The 21,490-nt window shown below is 41.6% G+C and overlaps 1 protein-coding gene across 5 annotated transcripts in view; it reads left to right on the forward strand.

The window, feature by feature from the left end:
• The first annotated feature begins 250 nt into the window (after positions 1–250).
• Positions 251–21,490, forward strand: part of LOC138799554 (L-threonine ammonia-lyase-like) — a 36,541-nt gene continuing 15,301 nt past the window's right edge. For 2 of the 5 annotated variants that reach the window (XM_069980897.1, XM_069980902.1), the window contains exons 1-9: positions 381–631; positions 3,710–3,736; positions 10,450–10,795; positions 11,814–11,930; positions 12,785–13,026; positions 13,361–13,526; positions 14,077–14,173; positions 19,764–19,839; positions 20,453–20,578. In XM_069980897.1, coding sequence (XP_069836998.1) covers positions 513–631; positions 3,710–3,736; positions 10,450–10,795; positions 11,814–11,930; positions 12,785–13,026; positions 13,361–13,526; positions 14,077–14,173; positions 19,764–19,839; positions 20,453–20,578 — 1,316 coding nt within the window. In that variant the 5' untranslated portion in view covers positions 381–512. Of the gene's footprint in view, positions 632–3,709; positions 3,737–10,449; positions 10,796–11,813; positions 11,931–12,784; positions 13,027–13,360; positions 13,527–14,076; positions 14,174–19,763; positions 19,840–20,452; positions 20,579–21,490 lie in introns of all 5 variants that reach the window. The other 3 variants (XM_069980898.1, XM_069980900.1, XM_069980899.1) reach the window with 3 other exon arrangements.

A 21,490-nucleotide genomic window follows, 5' to 3' on the forward strand; every position in this document is an offset into this window, starting at 1 on the left:
AACTATGTTTATAGCTTTTTTCTGCCTCTCTCTTCCCACCAGTAAGGATTAAACCTGACAATATAATGAACTGGGGCAGTGATGTAGCAAAGAGATAGTCTTTAAGCCTCTAAGGGACTTAGCCAATTCTCCATCTACAAAGTACACTATAATCCGAGGTGTGAGGGAAATTGGCAGGGACAGGTTGGCATGCCTAGTAAGCTCTATATATAGCAGGAGCCAACTCTTAGCCACTCTCTGTATATGCCAGTGTCCTGTGACCGCAACGTAAAAGAAAGAGAAAAGAGGAGTCCGGTAAAAAGCCCCACATAGGGCGGGCTGTCACCGCTACCTGGTGTAATATCTGGAGAAGACAAAGCAAGGAAGCAAATTATGAATTTTGCTGCCCAGTTTATTTACTCCAAGATTTTACACAGCAGGGATCCTGCCCTGAACTTTGAGCGAGAGGAAGATTCTGATCCCTTCTGGAACAGGTTGGGAGCTCTGTAGTCCGCTGTTTACCCTTAGGAGACATGGGCAATGAGCGAGCCCTTGGTGGCCCCCTGTATCCAGACCCTCTCCTTCCACCCTTGGCGGCAGTAGTGGCGTGCTTGCTTCACATCGCTGTATTTGTTGTAGCTGTGCTATATAGGTAAATCCCTTTAAGCTGTTTACAATGCATTTTGCTTAATAGTAGCCGTACTTGTCTGTTTGCTATGATTGTGACTTGTATGTTGGCTCAGAATTTAGTATGCAGAACGGAATAGACAGTTCGAGGTAACTTGCTGACGTGTTAACACCAGTCCACCAGACACAACGAATCGCTATATCATTCATGTGGCCATTTACATATATTATTGGCCACACGTCTTCTCTTTACACAGGGAGTTGTGTAGCTGAAAAACAATGATTTATAGGCCTGTAAAAAAGATGCGATCAGCCAGCAAGCAAGCAATTTCCTACTTGTCGACTGATCGCACTTTTACATGGGCCGACTGTAGCATAATCAATAATGTAAAAGGGTCCTTATACTCCCTGTTCCTGTCTTATTCCCCATGTAAAGGTGTGAGTGTTATCATGGGCCTACACAATGTGGCTGACCTATCAGATCTGACAGTGTGGTCACGCCCAGTTGTCAATGTGTGCATACAGTTCCAGGAGTAATAACAGAGGAATGACATAATGCAGAGTGCCCCAGTATTTTTATAGTCATGTAAAATACCTGCAGGTAAACAGACATGGCAGCTAAGAGGTTCTCCTTTGAATTTTTGAGCTTTTTTTTTTTTCAGAGATTTTTTTTTGTTTGTTTGTTTTTTCTTCATTGATCGGGCTGCTACGGTATAAAGAATATCATTATTGGCAGTGCATCAGTAAAAGTATATGGCACTGGTAGTGACATTTACAATAGGCACTGCCTATTTATTATTAAAAAATGATTTATTAAAACCATGAAAATAGCCATTACTGGTCTATAACTTTTTCTACAGACCGAAAAACTGTCAAAATATGGACAAAAACATCCAAAATGCAAAAAAGGGCTTAAATACTTTTTTTCTTCGTTTAAAATAAGCTATTTTGAGCACTAAGGGTCTCTTTACACTAGTAATAATTAAGGAAGCTGCTGGGGAATATATCAAACATGTATACTTACCTATCCCACTCCCCCAGCACTGTTTTCAGGCTGCCCAGTGTCTGACGCTGTCCTCTTCAAACTTTACACTGACCTCTCTATGCAGTCAATGCCGAGCAAGCACTTCCTGTCCACATGAGACGTTAGCAGAAGTTTTAAAGAAAAGGATGGCGGCACACACTGAACAGCCTGAGAACGGGCATTGGAGTGAGACAGGTAAGTATACATGTTGGTTATGTTCCCCTCAGCCCCAGCTGCATGTAAATTATCAATAACTGGACAACACCTTTCAAAGATGGTGCCTGAACATAATCTTACCTAGAAATAACCCCAGGCAATCTTCTGTCAAACTGGTTATATAGATTTTGCTTAGTTGCAGACATGGTGGAACTATAAATATGAGATAGATAGATAGATAGATAGGAGATAGATAGATAGATAGATAGATAGATAGATAGATAGATAGATAGATAACAGCATAACTGGCTGTGCTAATATATTACAGTAAAGAACAGTTAATAGCTGTATATTGGCTCAAGGATTTAATCTACTTTCCTTCACTGCTATCTATGCCAGGTTGTATATTTAGAATCAGACATGGGTGACAGCAGTACGGGGGGATTGTGGACACTGTGTTCTGGTGCAGAATGGTCACGAGGATCCTTCTGGACTCCATCTTCTTTGCTTCTCATCAGGTTATAAACTAGTACTGACATTTTTATGTAAATTATTTTTCTGTTATCTATTTTGGGCACCAACATTTTTAATTTAACTTATAAGAAAGTTCTAGATGGTTTGTAGCTTTGTTCCATGTTTGCCAGGAGATAGAAGCAATACAATATAGAGAGTAGTAAATGCCTTTCAATTGCTAAGATGAAGACAAAATGCAAACTTTCCAGACTACCTATAGTCCCTGCATCAGGAATGGTTGTGCAGAAGTGAACTGATTATTATCTAGTGGATATTCTGGAACTGACAACACATGGATAACTTTTGAGCCTGCAAATGATCCAGTGAACAGATATATGTCTACAGGCTCAGACATGATCCCAAAACACAGGAGTATTTTATCTGATGCAAAGTAGGATGAGGTTGTCTATTAAGCTGGGTTCAAACTATGTCTTTTTCATCCATTTTTTTTTACAAAAAACACATGCATTTGTGGGCATCAGTTTTTATCCATTTTCCCTTGACTTCCATTATAAAAAAAAGTATCAAAACGCATCCGTTTTTTTTAGCGTACACAAAAATGTGTCCAACCACATTTTTGTGTATGCTAAAAAAAATGAATGCGTTTTGATCCATTCTTTTTATAATAGAAGACAGTGGAAAAAATGGATGCACACAAATGCATCTGTTTTCCATCAGTTTTTCTTCCATTTTTTTTTTTATAAAAACAAATGAAAAAAAAACAGTGTGAACCCAGTCTTATATCTAATTTGCCCCATCATTAAGATGGTCCGGGGTGGTAAATCAGTGCCCGTATGTATAATCATTTTATGTATGTCAGAAAAGATAATTGGAGATGAGAGAACTTGCCGAAAGTTTGGGTTAGGATGACCTAAATCCCACTGCCTGGAGATGGTGGACGTAACATGCCTAGAACTGCCTGGAAAACATACAGAATAAGGCTATGTTCACACACAGTATTTTTGCTCAGTATTTTGCAACCAAAACCAGGAGTGGATTAAAAAAAACACAGAAAGGCTATGTTCACACCTTGTAAAATTAAGTGGATTAAATGGCGGCCATCCACTAAATTTCAACAGTGTGTGAGCATAGTCTTTCTGTGTTTTCAATCCACTCCTGGTTTTGGTTGCAAAATACTGACCAAAATACTGACCAAAAATACTGTGTGGGAACCTAGCCTATGGCTGTATCAGGTACCACTGGATTTGGTCTTTGTGAATTAAATCAATGCTGTATATAGTGCTAAGATAGAGAAACCCGCACTGAACGTGAGATCTTACATAAGTCGGACCATCTAGTGTTTCCTTGGGCAGTCAATGGTCAGGATCTGCATGTTTGTCCTCTGAGTCACTATATTATCAGTTCTGCCTCATTATATGATACGCTTGCATTTCTTTCTTCTTCTTCCAGCTGTGTCCAGAGGTTGGTCCTTAACAAGTAGGTTCCCGGCACATAGTCTTAACCCCTGCCTGCCTGTTGTTTTTATAAGCTCTTGCTGGGGGTCTGTCAAGCTCCTCAATCGGTGGCCCGATAACAGAACATACATCCTATACTCCTTGTGTCTGTTCTTGATGAAAGGTTCCCTTACATTCATTATCCATCCATCATTAGGGCGGAAAGCTGATCCTACATCACTAATACAAATGACATTTATAATACAATTTGATGTACTTCAACAGTAAAATAGTTTGTTGGTTGTGTAATCGCTCCCCCCTGTATTTCTACATAGCCGCAGGACATGATGTAATAATGTGAGCATAAAACAGTCATAGTGAGCGGAGCAGGGGGAGCACAGAACACTTACAATCACTTTATCCGCATAACTCTTAACCACATTAAACTGTCATGGAGACTAAATAATACAGATTCTCATAATTGGGCAAAGTCCTAGGATTTCTTCATCATTGCTCTTACTAAAAGCTCTTTACTGAGCTGTATATATATATATATATATATATATATATATATATATAGTGGCATCCCAGAGCCTTAGAGTTGGTTTGCAAACCTTTTAGGCTGATATGTTGCATACAGTGCAATATACATTGATCACTGCAACATTGTTGCTCTTCTGAAGGCATGTAGGTATCCCTATGTTGTGCTGGCCTCAGAGAGACCATTCACGGACAGAAAGCTGTGGTACTACTTTGTATTAGCTTCTCCTCCTTCTGGTTTACACTTTTCCTTTATATCACTGCCATTCCCTGCTCAGGGCTAAAAGGGTTGGCTATAGTCTATTAAACTAACTTATTTATCCTGGCTTCCTGGCTACCCTCTAAATATACATGATATTACTTTATTTGTCACATATGGGGAGGTATGTTGTGCTGCACTAGATTGTTGCTGTGGGGATATACAGTATGTTGTGCTAGAGTGGTGTTGTGGGGATGTATGTTGTGCTACACTATAGTGGTGTTGTGGGGATGTATGTTGTGCTGCACTAGAGTGGTGTTGTGGGGATGTATGTTGTGCTGCACTAGAGTGGTGCTGTGGGAATGTATGTTGTGCTGCACTAGATTGATGTTGTGGGGATGTATGTTGTGCTGCACTAGAGTGGTGCTGGTAGGGATGTATGTTGTGTTGCACTAGAGTGGTGTTGTGGGGATGTATGTTGTGGTAGAATAGAGTTGTGCTGTGGAGATGTATGTTGTGCTGCACTATAGTGGTGTTGTGGGGATGTATGTTGTGCTGCACTATAGTGGTGTTGTGGGGATGTATGTTGTGTTGCACTAGAGTGGTGTTGTGGGGATGTATGTTGTGGTAGAATAGAGTTGTGCTGTGGAGATGTATGTTGTGGTAGAATAGAGTGGTTCTGGTAGGAATGTATGTTGTGCTGCACTAGAGTGGTGCTGTGGGGATGTATCTTGTGCTGCACTAGAATGGTGTTGTGGGGATGTATGTTGTGCTGCACTAGAATGGTGTTGTGGGGATGTATGTTGTGCTGCACTAGAGTGGTGTTGGCAGGGAGGTATCTTGTGCTGCACTAGAGTGGTGTTGTGGGGATGTATGTTGTGCTGCACTAGAATGGTGTTGGCAGGGAGGTATCTTGTGCTGCACTAGAGTGGTTCTGGTGGGGATGTATGTTGTGCTGCACTCTTCGGCTTGGTACTACTGTGTGTATTTTGTATACCACATTGTTGCATTGTGGTATTTGTGTGATGTTGCTCAGAGTAATATGGACTCTGCACAGTGATACATGTTAACTGGTGAGGTCCGGTCATGACTATTGATTTACTAGTGAGGACTGAGCAGAACTAGTGGCCCTTTCAAACCACTCCTTAACCCCCCTGTTAATGGCCATATTAGATGGCTCAAGCTCATATGTAAAGCGCCAATCTCGGTGATCAGCATTTATTTACCAAGCTACCACAAGGCTCCATCTGTCATGTGTCTGGACTGAACAAACAATTGCTGGATGATTTATGTGTCCCATGCTGCAATCAGCCATCAACCGTACATCCCCTATTACTTGATTTTTCAGCATTTGTCAGAGAGGCCCAATAAGCCAACAAATGGGCGTTTTATTTATCACTAGTTCTAATACACAGGGCAACATGGGTCTGTTCGGGCGATAATTGCCCCTCTAATAGGCCCCTAAGCCTAACCACATCCTGCATTCATGAGGAAGCATAAACTCGGAAAAGCTGTATGCAACATATAATCGTCCCTCTAAGTACCCAGTGTAATACAATGAATAATCCTTTCCTTTTTATAGGTTTGTGTTGAAAGTGATGACCCGTAAATACCTTCTATTTAAAGACAGGAATGCTATACTATACAGCCAGGCCTAAGCATGGTCACCTTACAAAATGACATTCCACATTAGTGTGACAAAGTACAACTCTACAACTTTGCACCTACAGTCTCAAATCCTGCTGACACATAGGCCACCAAGAATGACCGCTCACACTAAGCACTTACAATTGGCATGTGAGATGATAATGGAAGACAAGCGTCATATAGCTGCAAACATTGTTTGATTAAGTTAATAATAGTTTTTACTTTTCGGTAAACGTATAGTCTGCTGATTTGCAACACGGCCGTGATAAATACTTTACTTACATTGTGCTGCAGCTAGAGGGAGTTCCGGCTGGAGTGTATACACATAGTATACGCTCCAGCCGGGATCGCTAGTGGCCCCGCAAAAAACTGACATGTTTTCTGCGACTGCTAATGATTGAATAGTGGTCGCAGAGAACCTGTCCGTTCACACAATGGAGTGTGCGGCTCCACGCGCTCCATTGTGTGCAGCAGGGAATTCGGAATGTGGGGCCCACACTGATGTGCCGCATCTGAATTTTAAAACTGTAAAAAATCAAGCTATATAGAGTGTGTATGTTTGTAATTGTATTGACCCACAGAAAGAAGAGCAGTTTAACTGCTCTTTAAACTGCCCCCTCCCAATTTGCTGAATGTTTTTTTCAGACTTACCACCACAAATATTTTTTGGTTTGCATTATATTTAATGAGAAAATAAAGGATTTTATTAAAAAGTATGATTGGTCCCACAAAAAACAAGCCAAAAAATGATAAAAAAAAAAAAATTAAAGGAGTTATCACTTTTAAAAGTTAAGGAGAAAGAAATGTTTAGGGTGCGTTCACACCTACCGCATCCGCAGCTTATTTTTCCGTGGAAATCCGCAGGTCTGGTAGTGCAGATTTCAATCTGCGAGAAATCCGCGTATGTGTGCGTTTTGCGGTTTTTCTGCAGCAAGTTTATCGCAACTGAAATGTCCGTTTAGAATGAGAGACATTTTAAACAGACATTTCAGTTGCGATAAACTTGCTGCGGAAAAAACGCAAAACGCACACATACGCGGATTTCTCGCAGGTTGAAATCTGCACTATCAGACCTGCGGATTTCCGCATAAAAATAAGCTGCGGATGCGGTAGGTGTGAACGCACCCTAAAGGGTTTATAGCAACTTGTCTTAACACCTTGCGGTGTACTTCAGTCCATACAGTATCCAAGACTCACGACCAACCGCAAAAGCCAAAGGAAAAGATTAACATGCACTCAGTACTCAGTAGATAAACCCCAATCCTCCAGACATGTTTAAACATAGGGTTGGAGAAACTCTCTCCTCTTAACCTCTGGCAACAGCTGTTCCATTGTAAATATCCAAGAAGAATAGTCTAAATCACTTCTAGGATGTCAGGTCTGAGAGCGTCTGAAAACATCAGGATGTGGAAGTGAACTGTGATGGATCTTCACAGCAAGAGTAAATGTAGACTGTTAATCGTGAATGGAATGGAGCTTGAAATGATTAGTTGACCTAGGGATGACATTTGGGGGATACCTCTAGAAAACATGTTCCTGCTTTGTAATTCAACTCATATAGATTTGTTTAAAGCGTTCTTGTTACCAAGAAATAGCTCACAAAGAAATGTCAAAAGTTCAGACTGCAACCGATCAGGATGAGTGGAGAAACACCCTGGGGGCATTTATAAAGACTGGGGTATGTGTACATCACTCTAAGGGCCGTATTACACTTAGCGATTATCGTTCAAAGATTCGCTATAACGATTGTTCGCTATCAATATCGACTAGCGATCTTTTTAGCAAACGATACTGTTATGAACAATTGTTTTTATATGGTCGTTAATCGTTCCTCAGGACGACCCACACAACATGTTTTAGCGGCGAACAACTTATTACACCAACTAATTTGCGAACGATCGGCAAACTACCAACGATAATTTTTCAACAATTTTTCATTTGTCGTTTCATCATTGGATGTTATTACATGGACAGATAGTCAATTTTACCTAAATCCCTATGCTCTATGGCAGATATATTAAGAAGTGTATCCATTGAATCTGAGGCTGCCATGCTTTGCAATCTGGTCATATTTATTAAAAGGTTTTTACCAGACAAGCCTTTTAATGATAACGACAGCCTGCTGGCCAATGCTTTGTGTAATAGGGACAGAGCAGCAGACTGGCACTATCTTTTATGGGCTTACTGGATGATCCAAAGATCATCTGGGCAGCAACTCCCGCACCTCCCCCGCCCTTAACCACTCACTCTTTGCGCGTTTAATAGCACCAGCAGCAAGCGAGGAACAAGCAGCAAGCAAGCGCTGATCTGACAGGTTGGGAGTCACTTTCACCTCCTGAACGGCCTTTAGAGTGATCTTACTATTGAAGTCTCCCATGTAAATTTTATGTGGTATTGTAAGTGGTTGTGAGCTTTTTATGTCATATAAAGTTAATTTGGAAAATAACCTGGTGATATAGTAATTACCAGTTAAGGTGATTTCCAATCTGTGGTGTCTGTGTGTGTGACAGGTTGTCATGTTACGTAATGTGTAATCTGTAGCCTATGATGACACCATACATAGCCCATAACATTTTTCTATTCATATTATTATTATTCTATGTAATTCTATCTATAGTGATTGATCTGGGATAATACTGGTAACCCATTGCCACCATACTGGATGTTCCTGATGTCACCTGTTCTGACCTCCCCTATACCCATTATGGGATACCAAAAGGGGCCGAACAAATGACTTTAACTGAGTTACTAAATTATGTCATACTTGAGGTTTTGTCTTAAAGCAGAAGTCCGGCCGTGTGAAAATTTTTTCAACAGCAGGGGCAGGGGGGAACATAACAACCTATCCCAACTCAGGACCCCCGCCAGACTCTGTGATCTCCTGCAGAGCTGACGTCACAACCCAGATGGACTACCTTCTCAGCCAGTCAGTCGCTGCAGCCGCTGCAGTCACTGATTTTCTGAGCGCCCCATCAATCAGCTGGGGTGGGTATTTTCCCCCAAGTCGTGACATAATCACACCTCAGTGGAAAATGCCTTCCAGCGGGGATCCCAGAGCCTGAAATGCTGCAAATTTCAGTGATTTTTTAAATGGCTGGACTTTTCCTTTAAGCAATGGAATTCTCTGGTCACTCATGTGTTCTTATAAGTGGTAATACACCATTTTATCATCCATGAAAATATCACTATTGTTTTATTATGAATCAGCATTGCCATTCATTTCTATGATGCTTCCATGTTTTAATGCACAAATATATCCACTTTAGGGTTCGTTCACACCTACAGGATCTGCAGCAGATTTGATGCTGTGTTCAGTTATTTAAATGAAATCTGCTGCAGAAAATCAGCTGCAGATCCTGTAGGTGTGAATGCACCATCAAAGTGTATACACTAATTACCAGAAACAGACAAGCCATACAGTGCTTGGAAAAATATATTATAAAGTATAGGAGGACTGGATAAATATATCTAGATATGAGTTCTCCATTTTTTTTGCTAATCAGTTAAATTTAAAGGGATTATCAGGATTAGAAAAACATAGAACTTAACTAAACTGAGGGTAAGAGTGACACTGTTTTTGGAACAAAGCAGCTATGTTTTTAAATTTCTGAAGAATCCCTTTAAATATTTCATTTCATCTACTTTATTTCCTTTCCTGAAATTGATGGCATATCCTGTGGATACGTCATAATAATGATTAATGTGGGTCCAGCCTCTTGGGATTGACGCCCCGTGCAGGCGGCTTGAGGAAGGTGTCCATGAAGCTGAAAACAGCCAAGCTGTTTTATACATTTTGCACAACCCCTATTGACTTTAATGGGAGTATAGCTTACAGCATAGCTGTAAGTGTAATGCTCCACATATATAATTAGAGACAGATTTTGACAAGAATAAAAAAAAAAAACAGCAACAGCCTGAAAAATGATGACCTCTCAAAGAGCTTTACCGTATTTGTATACAGTATATGCAGAAAATTGACAGACCTTCAGTCGTGCTTCTATATTAAATCACTATCCTGTTTCCTTACCCGCGCTTGCACTGGTGTGAAACTTGAAAGTATAACTAAACATGAAACAAACTGAAACATTTGGATCTCTCTAAGTTTTAACTTTTGTATCAATTGAATGAAGCCCTGAATATTGTATGTGCTTTATATTCATTGCATGTCTTCATTTACTAAACTGTTTTGTTCAGCTTCTACATAAATCACGTTGGCCATTGTTTGGCGAGTGGATTTACATCTGTGATCATATATCTCCTGCTATTCCTAAATAACAGACGTGTATTTGTAAACTCAGGTCCCATGTTATTAGGAAACACTAAGACCTGTAATAATATTGTATTGTAGTGTGATCTCTTCTCCTTTGTAGAAATGATGGCCGTCCAGACAAAAGACAACTAGCTGTAGAGAAAAGCAAGCCACAATCCCAGAAAAATGGCCCAGTGCAAGGTGATCAAAATGATCCCTGTGGTCCTCCAATCCACCCTGAGAGGCTGAAGGACTTTGTGGAAGAAGAATACCTCAATGGAAACCTGACCACATGGGAAATGAAGATTTCGGGAAACCCAGAGCAGCCATTGAGAGATGCTGTTGAACCTGTTGTTGTAAAAGCCCGAAAGCCAAGTGTACGGCCAAAGAACGAGTTCCTGAGATTTGAAGATATCAGCGCAGCGGCCTTTAAAATTCAAAGTGGTGTGCAAAAGACCCCCTGCATGGTACGAGACCCATGCAACTAGAATTAGATACAATGGGTAGTATTGCACTGGGTACAGATACCACTGGATGTGGATCTATAGTTTTTATTAACTTTAACAATCACTGTAACTGCTACTACAGATCATGTATTCTAGTAAGGTACAGGCTAGTAAAATACTTATTATTAACACTTACTGTATACTTGATAGTAATGTGAATCGGGAGCTGTTATTACAGAGTGCTCACCGGTAACTCCCATCAGCCAATGGGATCATTAAAGGGGTACTCCAGAGACAAAATTTGTTCCTGAATTAAAGTTATATTACTTTTTTATATAACTTTATTTTAAAAAAAATTATATTTTTAAGTACATATTCACTTTTATTGACTGGCAGCAGTAAGGGGCAACACTGATCCCCTGCTCTGTTCTAGCACTGCCGCTATACAGAGCAGGGTCCTGTTCCCTCTGTGTACTCTATATTTTTATATACATTACCACGGGGAGGCTGCCTAACATAATTGCGGTGTTTGGCAGCCTCTGCCCGACGCTCACTGTGCTGGAAGCAGAGCGAGCAGAGCTCCCTGTGTACTTCATAGAGCTAAAATCAGACTCCCCTCCTCCAGGCTTTACTGTCCTGCTTTGTGGTGAGTCTGTCCATAAGATGGCCAGCATGGATGAACATGTGACCATTCCCCACCCCCTTGTCCACTTCTGAGCTTGTATACACTTATGGGGGACACTGAGGATGAGGCATAGTCACATGCTCCTCCATGTCGGCCATCTTATGGACACACTGACCACAGAGCAGGACACACAAACTAGAAGAGGGGTGTCTGATTTTACCTCTGAGGTACACAGGGATCTGCTGTCAGTAAGGGCTGTAAGTTCAGTTACTTATACTATGCACTAAACAATTTTACTATAATGTGCCCAACACCTTTAAGTAGAATCTTTACATACATGAGGCTGTGTGTGTTCTTTCTTCTACGTGACTTGAAACTTACAACCCTTCTCCTTTTCTTACAATCTTATTTCAGTATTCAAGGATTTCAAAGCAATATGGAGTCGACATTTACCTAAAGAAGGAATATCTGCAGTACACAGGATCTGTGAAGGAGAGGGGTGTTCTCTACCTTCTCACATCACTCCACGAGGTACAGTCTGATCCCTGATTTTGACACATAGGGGTAATAAATAAAAAGTCTGCTAAAATTTGCTTTTGTATTTGACGTATGCTCCTAATAGCCTGAATTTTTAAAGTGGCACAGAATGTTATTTCTTTGGCACATGGTATAGCTTCTCCCTGAGCCAAAATGTATTTTTCTTGAAAAATATATAACATATATATTTTAAACAATCATATATAATAACCTTGGTGACAAGGTGATTTTTGGTACTGCAGTTACTGAGCTCATCAGACAACACAATTCTTCTCTGGCCAGTCATAGCACCTACTCCCCCCTGCTAGGCCATGGCATAATACTCTAGACTGAACAGGCTGTCACTGTGCTGGCATATGGTTACAGTTCACTACTATAGGTAGCACGTGAGAGGGTTATTGATGCACTGTCTTATGTGCAATGTGAGCATTAATGAAATTAACAGCAGCTCAGAAAGGAATGGGTTCCATTAAGCACTGAACAGATGCTGCTGAGATAAGTCCAAAGTCTTGATTTACCTTTAAGATACATTGCGGATCCTCTAGAATAGGCAGACAGGCTCACAAATTGCAGATACACAGCAAAGGCTTTCTCCCCCTCTCCTGCACACAGTAGTAGCTAAGCCATACCTCCACTTCCTGTGTTTTATACAGGTCTGTCTGTTACTAGAGACAGATTTCCCTCAACAACAAGCAGTCAACAGTAGATTATAGGTAAGTGAGTGAGACCCATAGAATACGATAAATATTCACACTCTTATACACATCTGTGTATAGATTTACCCCATCTACTTGTATTTATTTAATTTAATGTCTTCACAACAAATTATGACTTTTTTTGTTCCACAGGATCAGCAGAGGAAAGGAGTGATTGTGGCTACAGACAGTAATTTTGCTATGGCTGTAGCTTTCCATGCATCAGAATTACAAATCCCTGTGTTTGTGATCGTGTCAGCTGGGACATCCCCAAGCCGGGTGAAAATGTGCCGTGACTATGGGGCTATGGTTATATTATTTGGACCCACAGCGAGAGATGCCCAAAGCCATGCCCGGAGGCTGGCACAAGAAAATGGTTATCTCTACATTGAGGAGTATGTATCATTTTAACTATCCCCACCTCCTTTGTTCACAACCACTGTTAACACATTACAGTTCTGGTGCTTTGAGTCATTTGAGTAAATGAGCACATAAATGAATGTTGATTTGAAGATGGATAAAGATCTTAACGGCTTAGAAATGTATATATCTCAATTTACGCCATTCCAAGCCAATGTCCCCAATACTCTAATGTGTAAAGTTAGGTTGTTCTGGATTTCACATATGCACATTATCTGCTGTATTATGTCTCTTTTTTTTTTCTTCCCCTTTAAGTTTCTGCTATTATAGATAATACACGTACAATATCTCTTTATGTTTTCTTCTCAGAGAAGACAGCGCTGGTTACCTTGCTGGACTGGGCACTGTAGGGCTGGAGATATATGAACAAGTACCCAATTTAGATACCGTAATATTCCCAGCAGGTGGATATTGTGGCTTATTAGCGGGATCAGCAGCTGCACTAAAACATCTGAATCCAAAGATCACAGTGATTGTAAGTATATGCATGGTAAGGCTATGTTCACACTACGTATGAGTCCGGCCGTAGTTCGTACGTAGCCGTACATGTGCGGCTTAAAGTACGGCCGTGGGAAAAATAGACATGCGGCCTGATTGCGAACATGCGGGCGAACCGCGAACATACGCCCGTAGTAGAGTTATGTTTCCCTAGCTTGTTTCGAAGCGATCTGAAACAGGTCACGATCCGGCCGTAAGCTCATACGTAGTGTGCATTGTGCGGCCGTATATCGTATACTTTCAAGCGAACGCATCAACCTCAAAACTACGTGCGTATATTCGCGGTTCGCACTACGGCCGGAAAGATACGTAGTGTGAACATAGCCTAAACCTGATAGAGATGTCATTTTCTAGTACCCATCCATCCTATTCCCCACCTTCTCATGAAAGACAATATTAATGGTTGTTGGCCCACACTGTAATAGTGTACCTTCTATGTGATGCAATGCTCAATGCTACGTTTTGTAAATGTAAATACTGTACACATATTGGTACTCATATATGTTTTATTATCTTCTATTGTTTAGGGTGTGGAGAGTGAAAAGTTCCCTATTGTACAGCAAGCATTGAAAACAGGGCACTGCTTGACAGAGCACGACTATCTTACTCATCCCTTGTATGGGGGTAAGAGTAGGGTTAAATTCGCCTGTTTTCCCTGATGACGTTACTTTGGCAGCAAAACATGTATGGGGGTCTTGATTATTGTGATTTTTAACATCAACATTACATTCAGTGTATAATTCACAAGCTTGGTACTCCAGACCCAGCTTGATACAATCTACGTTATATCCACTTGGGGAACTATCTGTATTAATAGTGACAGTCAACACTAGTGGGAGATTTATCAAACATGGTGTAAAGTGAAACTGACCCTGTTGCCCCTAGCAACCAATCAGATTCCACCTTTTATTCCTCAAAGACTCTTTGGAAAATGAAAAGTGGATTCTGATTGGTTGCTAGGGGCAACTGAGACAATTCTACTTTACACCATGTTTGATAATTCTCCCCCTAGATGTATTGTGTTTTTACTAATTTTGCATTCAACCATTATTTATTTTAAAGAATTTGTATAAAAGTTAACTTTTAAGGGAGGTTTTCATATATATGGGGTATTGTATCCCGGGCCTAGTGCCTGTGGGTTTGGTATATTCATTTAGGGTTAAATTCCACACTTCTACAGTAGTTAGCGGACCTGTCAGCAGCCTAATATGGAAACAGTTCGAGTGAACAGGGTGCGTTCCTTAGCATGGCAAGAGCCCAGAGTTATGCCCACCCTCCCTGATGAAGATAAAATAGGCAACGAACATTTCACGCTTAGTCGCGCTTCGATGAAGCGCGACTAAACGTGAAACGTTCGTTGCCTATTTTACCTTGCATTGCTGAATGTGAATATGGTTAAATAAAGTATACGTGGAAAGACAAGCAAGTGCTGCACTGCCTCTATCTCTTGGAAAGTGTTTTAAAGGGGTTGTCCGGCGATAAAAAATTATTCACAGAATAACACACATTACAAAGTTATACAACTTTGTAATGTATGTTATGTCTGTGAATGGCCCCCTTCCCCGTGTTTCCCCCCACCCACGCTAGACCCGGAAGTGTGGTGCATTATACTCACCGCATCTCGTGTCGTCCACGGTCTCCGATCCTCAGCAGTGACGTCTTCTTCGGGAGACCGGCGGATCTTCCCGAGTGCCGGCCGCCCTCTGCAGCGTCATCCGAAGCTCAGCCGCGATTGGCTGAGCACAGTTATGCTCAGCCAATCGCGGCTGAGCTTCGAATGACGCTGCAGAGGGCGGCCGGCACTCGGGAAGATCCGCCGGCCTCCCGAAGAAGACGTCACTGCTGAGGATCGGAGACCGTGGTCGGCACGTGACAGGTAATGTATAGCGCACCACACTTCCGGGTACACGGGTGGGGGTGGTGGGACACGGGGAAGGGGGCCATTCACAGACATAACATACATTACGAAGTTGTATAACTTTGTAATGTGTGTTATTCTGTGAATAATTTTTTATCGCCGGACAACCCCTTTAATAACAGATAACTTGTATGCTAAAATGAGTTATTTGTAAGATTTCAACAAAGTCCATACATATTGTACTTTTTCTAAAGTCTTCCATATTTCTTACACTGTACAACAATCTCATTTTTTCGTGATTACACCGTATGTTCCCAGTGGAATGAAATCTATATTTTTCATCCAGAGAAAGCCCATATATGGTTATATATTATATCTGACATCAGCTACATATGTTTGCCTTTTGTTCATGCTGGAGACGCCCTAAGCAATGTACACAATGCATATGAAAATGTTTAGAAGTCGTTTTTCCAGAACTATTTCTGCTTGATGGAAAACTTTGCTGTAGCACTTCAAAGGACTTTCTCCACCTACAATTTTTTTTATACGTCTGACATTTTAATGATATTATGTATGGTTAACTCTTAAATAAAAGTACCATCATACTCTTATGGTTTTGTAAACCAGATAATCAAATCAGAAGAAGTCAGTGTAACTTATGAGACACACAGCATCTCACACAACCAAAATTTTAGGGTACATTCACAGGAGCAAGAGCTGAGGCACTACTCAACAACCTGCGAGCCATACAGGGAGCGGCCCTGAAGCTCTCATTGACCTCAATGGAAACTTAGAAGTGAATTGGGCTAAAGGAAAGTGACATATCAGTTCATTCATTTTAGGAAGGGAGCAGCACTGTTTTGGTGCAAAAAAATCTGTGCTTTACTCCTCATGTGAACGTACCCTTAGGGTACAAACCCACGTGACGTATTTGCTGCGTGAATCAGTCTTAAAAATAAGCAGGCAAAACGCAGGTTGGCTTTATACAATTGTTCTGCGTTAAAATACGCAATTGCGTATTTTTGAAGCGTGAAGCTACATGCGTTTTTCGCACAGGTTGTTAACAACTGATGCTTTGCTAACAACAAGCTTCACGCTTCAAAAATACGCAATTGCGTATTTTAACGCAGAACAATCGTATAAAGCCAACCTGCGTTTTGCCTGCTTATTTTTAAGACTGATTCACGCAGCAAATACGTCAAATGGGTTTGTACCCTTATGCTAAGTTCACACAACATTAATTTTTAATAAAATACAGCCATTGCAACACAGGCCACTATTTATTGAAAATTAAAATTACATTGTGTTCTATGGAATCTCGGACGGAGTGTATACACTATGTATACACTCTGGCTGGGATTCCAGGATTCCATGGGGCTGCATAGAAAACTATCAGTTTTGTGGGGCCGCTATTCATTGAATAGCTGCCTCACAAAACTGACAGTGCAGACTATGTAAAGTGCAGCTCCGGACACACTTTACATTGTATTCTACGGTGATTTAGAATGCGGGTGCACCCAAATTCCGAAAGAAGTGAAGTTTATCTGGCCGGTACTGCAGTACCAGCCAGCGTGAACTTCACTCACAGCGGCCATTCTGTGACATGGCTGTGTTACAGAACAGCCACTATCTTACTAAGTGTGAACCCGTCTTTACTCTGTATTGGCAAAAAGCAACAACTGCTTAACAGCACTGTAGGGGAATGGTATAGGTAAGTTTAGAACTCCGATTTAGAGGAAACTAAGAAACCCACAAGGCATAAACCAGTCTACTATAAAGCATCTAAAAACTTCCTTCATAATCCTTAGTAGCAAGACAATTATCTTCCTGATGTTGGAAGATTTTTGCAGCCTGACCCCCACTTTAACAAAATAGGCAAGAATCAGGCCATAGAGGACGTCAGTTCTTAAAATTGGAACATGTTAAAGGGGTACTCCGGGCAAAATCTATTTGTTAATATTTTATTACATATGGAAAGTTAGACAAATCACTAATATACACTATTTATGGGAAATGCACATAAAGTGCTGTTTCCCTCAATTTAGTAGATTAGGCAGGCTTACTTCCTCAAAAAAAAGTGACCTCGCGTCTCAAGTGTATGTCTTCCAGCAAAGTCCAGCAGGGGGCGCATGTAGAAGTATAGACTAAGAATAGACGTCTATGTGGAAGTGCAGTGCTCTCTCCCTCCGTCCCTCCCTCCCTTCCCATGCGGGCAATGCTCCCCTCCCTTCCATCTCTCTGTCTGTCTGTCTCCCTCCCGGTCCTGTTCTGGGGGGTGAGCGTTCCTTATCTGCCTCAGCGCTCATCCTGCCGCTCGGTCCCGTGCAGGAGTGCTCACCTTGACTGGACCGAGCGGCAGAAAGAGCGCTGAGGCACAGCGGAGCACGGGGCTGCAGGGGCTGAATAACAGGAAGGAGGAGGATAACAGAGGGGACAAGAGGAGGTGCAGGAGCGCTCACCCCGAACAGGACCAAGCAGCGGGGTGAGTGCTGAGGTGCAGAGGGGATCGCAGGGGCACAGAGAGGACAGGAGGAGGTGCAGGAGCGCTCACCTCAATGGGACAGGGTGGTGGGGTGAGCGCTCCTGTACGGGACCGGGCGGCAGGGTACGGAGCCGCAGGGGCTTATAGAGGATGGGAGAGCACGGGAAGCTTCTTAGAAGGAGGTGCAGCGGGGTGAGCAGCAGATAAGGAACGCTCAACCCCCAGCACGGGACCGGGAGGGAGACAGGCAGAGAGATGGAAGGGAGGGGGGCATTGCCAGCATGGGAAGGGAGGGAGACGGAGGGAGAGAGCACTGCACTTCTACATAGACGTCTATTATTAGTCTATACTTCTACATGCGCCCCCTGCTGGACCCTGCCGGAAGAAAAACACTTGAGATGTGACGTCACAGTTTTTTTGAGGAAGTGAGCCTGCATGATCTACAAAATTGAGGGAAACAGCACTTTAGGTGCATTTCCCCTACATGGTGTATATAAGTGATTTGTCTAACTTTCCATATGTAATAAAATAATAAAAAATATATTTTGCCCAGAGTACCCCTGTAAATGCTAGGATCTAGTATCGATTGGACCCAGCAAGCAGCAACCTGCATAAGGTCAGATGACGTGGTGGTGAGACATCTGGCTACTTATGGAATCCAGTTGTTTTTGGTCTCAAACTATTCAACTTAGTAACAAACAAGTAAAACAGTAAATAACTCTGAGTCTGTTGGTACAGGTAAAAATCCAGATCTGTCCTGTAGACTGTTTGGGGGGGGGGGGGGGGGGCTGGCAGGAGTTGTAGTTTTGCACCAACTGGAGATCCATAGGTTGGCAATCTCTGTATTTGGGAATCACTTTTTCTTATGTTTTATCCTATAAATGGACCTAAGACAAAGGGAGAGATTTATGAAAGGGTGTAAACATACACTGGTGTAAATATACGTCCCACAGCAACCAATCACAGCGCAGCTTTCAGCTCTGGTAAAAGGAAAGAGGAGCTGTGATTAGTTGCTGTGGACGTTTACACCATTGTCTTTTTTATACTTTGTGATCTGGCCCAAAGACTTTACTTTTATCTCCAATGAATTAGAAAGCTTTCCATGTCTGGATGCCATATGCAATGTTACCCAACCTAACTTTCAGGATGCTAAAAATAAAAGGCGAGTCAGTAAAGAGAAGGAGGGAAATGTGGGTGTCATTAGACTCATCGACATGAAGGAAATTCGAGCACATTGAGTTTCTAAATGGTACAATGCAAAGTACGAAGTAGTTTAACACACAAAGCCTTTCTATGAGATGTCGTCTGTTTCTTATTAAAAAAAATAATTCTTGGAATATTGCAGCTATGCCAAGAAGAGTCAAGCCCAGTGATGACGGTTCTTCCATTACATTTTACCATTGTTCAGTGATGTCCTATATGCCTTAGAAACTTGAACTATCTTCAGAGTTTTGTTTTTCTGTGACACATATAGCCATGAATGAGAAAGACAGCAATAGCTTAACACACAATGGCATACATTACTTATAGTAAACAGCAAGGGAAATGCTAGGAGGTCGCATGGATCAGAGGTCTTCTTCTTCCAAAAGATTACGTTTATAGAACACAACAATAAAAGAGCTCAGACTTTGTCATTTATGTTCTGGGAAATTTTAGGATTTCTGGGACTGTGACTAAAGACATGATTCTGTTACAGTAATTGTCTCTGTGGGTCCATTGCCTACATTTATTACTATGTGTATATGTAAACATCATGACCAATAAACATCTGTGACTAATGGGGACCAAATGTAAATGACCACCCCAATGAGAAGTAAAGTAAACCCTTTTGAGTGGAAAAATAGAAATATAATCTTACTTCTTGTACTTTTTAGATCTAGGAGGACCTTCATTTGGTGCAAACACTATAAAGCTGACCAAGAAACTTGTAGACCAGGTTATATCAGTGAGGTGAGTACCACTGTTGTCTCAGCTTAAAGGGAAACTATCAGCAGGTTAGAAGCCTCTAATCTGCTGATATGTCCCCATAGGGCACAGGGCACTGAGGGTTAAGGTAGGTTTTTTACCTTAATCCTGGGCGCTGTTTTCAGGGTAATATTAGCAGTTAGCAGCCAGATGCTGAGGATCCCCAGCACCCCATGCACAATCTGGACATAACAGCAGGTTGGATGTGTCAAACCTGCTGTTAGTCTCCCTTTAGTATTTATTTTAAACTTTTTTTTTTTTTTTTTACTTTTTGGTGATTTTTTTCCCCTGGTTGTCTATCTTACTAGCTGACTAGTTTGGCTATAAATGCACCACATTTTGACCACCTATTAGTTGGACTTTATTCCAAAGCGTTGGTGCAATTTTGGCACATAGCATAGCACCCCCTTCCCACAAAGACATGCCCTCCATCATGCACAAGTGTATAAAACACGTAATAAATATGACATGTACACATTTTTTTTTGCAATAGTAGATTGACTCCATTGTAATGTACTGGAAGAAGGTCTTTGACAGTGGTCTGCTGTACTTTGTATGGGAAGATATGTTAGTGACTAAATAATTCATCTCCCCATAGGGAGGAGGACGTGTTGTTGTCAATGCTGAGGCTCCTGGAGTGTGAGAGAGTAACGGCAGATGCAGAAGGAGCAATGGGACTTGCAGCTATAATATCCGGATCAATGCCAGAGCTGAAAGGAAAAAGGTAATCCAGCCTATGACATAGACTCTTACATGGCTGTATGCTCAGAATCAAACACAATTATGGTCAGTAGTCAATAGAACTTAGGTCACACACAGCAGATTTGTTGACTGTCTACTGTATCTACTTGAGGCTTGTAAATCCCGTACACAATCTGCAGAAACAAACTCAATCGTGGATAGAATTGATTTTTTAGTATTCTATCTTAATGGTACCACTAAGCCTGTTTATGTGCATGTCCGCAAAACGGCCGTTGCTCTAGTGGAGCACACCTGCACCTACCATGTAACCTATACAGCACTTGGGATTGTTTGTTACTATGGACTAAATTAAAGCATACCTGTCACCACATCCGCTGACTCGATCACAGGTGAATTCCACTCGGTGGCCAGAAGTTTAGGTATCCATAGAGATGACCACACCATGATAGGGGTCACGTGTATAACCGTCATGGCATAGTTATCTCCATGGGTACCCAAACTTTTGGCTTCTGAAAGGAATTCACTGCCAACAGCAGGCATTGTTACCAGTACGCTTTAAACCGATACTGTCACCCCCCCAAACACTCGCTTCATTTCATCTAGGCGGGGCTTCACGGCAGTTGGGCCCCATCTTATGGCTATCATTAAGCTCCGCTTAGGTGACACTGTCCTCCAATAAAATGAAGCAATTTTAGAATAGACAAGTATTATACAGGTATACAGGTGCAAGATCTAAGCTTGTGGTGCGAAGAATGTAGTAAGGGGGTTAACAATATCACTTTAAGGGTTCTATACCTCCAACAGATCCTCTCCCAACTCCATTCCCCCATAATGGTTCAGACACAGCATCCTGTTGTCCCTCTGAGAACAAAAGGGTCAGACGGTGCAAAGTCATCATGCCTGGAGTCTTAAGGCCCTATTATACGGAACGATT

Source organism: Dendropsophus ebraccatus, chromosome 8, assembly GCF_027789765.1.
Source record: "Dendropsophus ebraccatus isolate aDenEbr1 chromosome 8, aDenEbr1.pat, whole genome shotgun sequence".
Classification (NCBI taxonomy): Eukaryota; Metazoa; Chordata; class Amphibia; order Anura; family Hylidae; genus Dendropsophus; species Dendropsophus ebraccatus.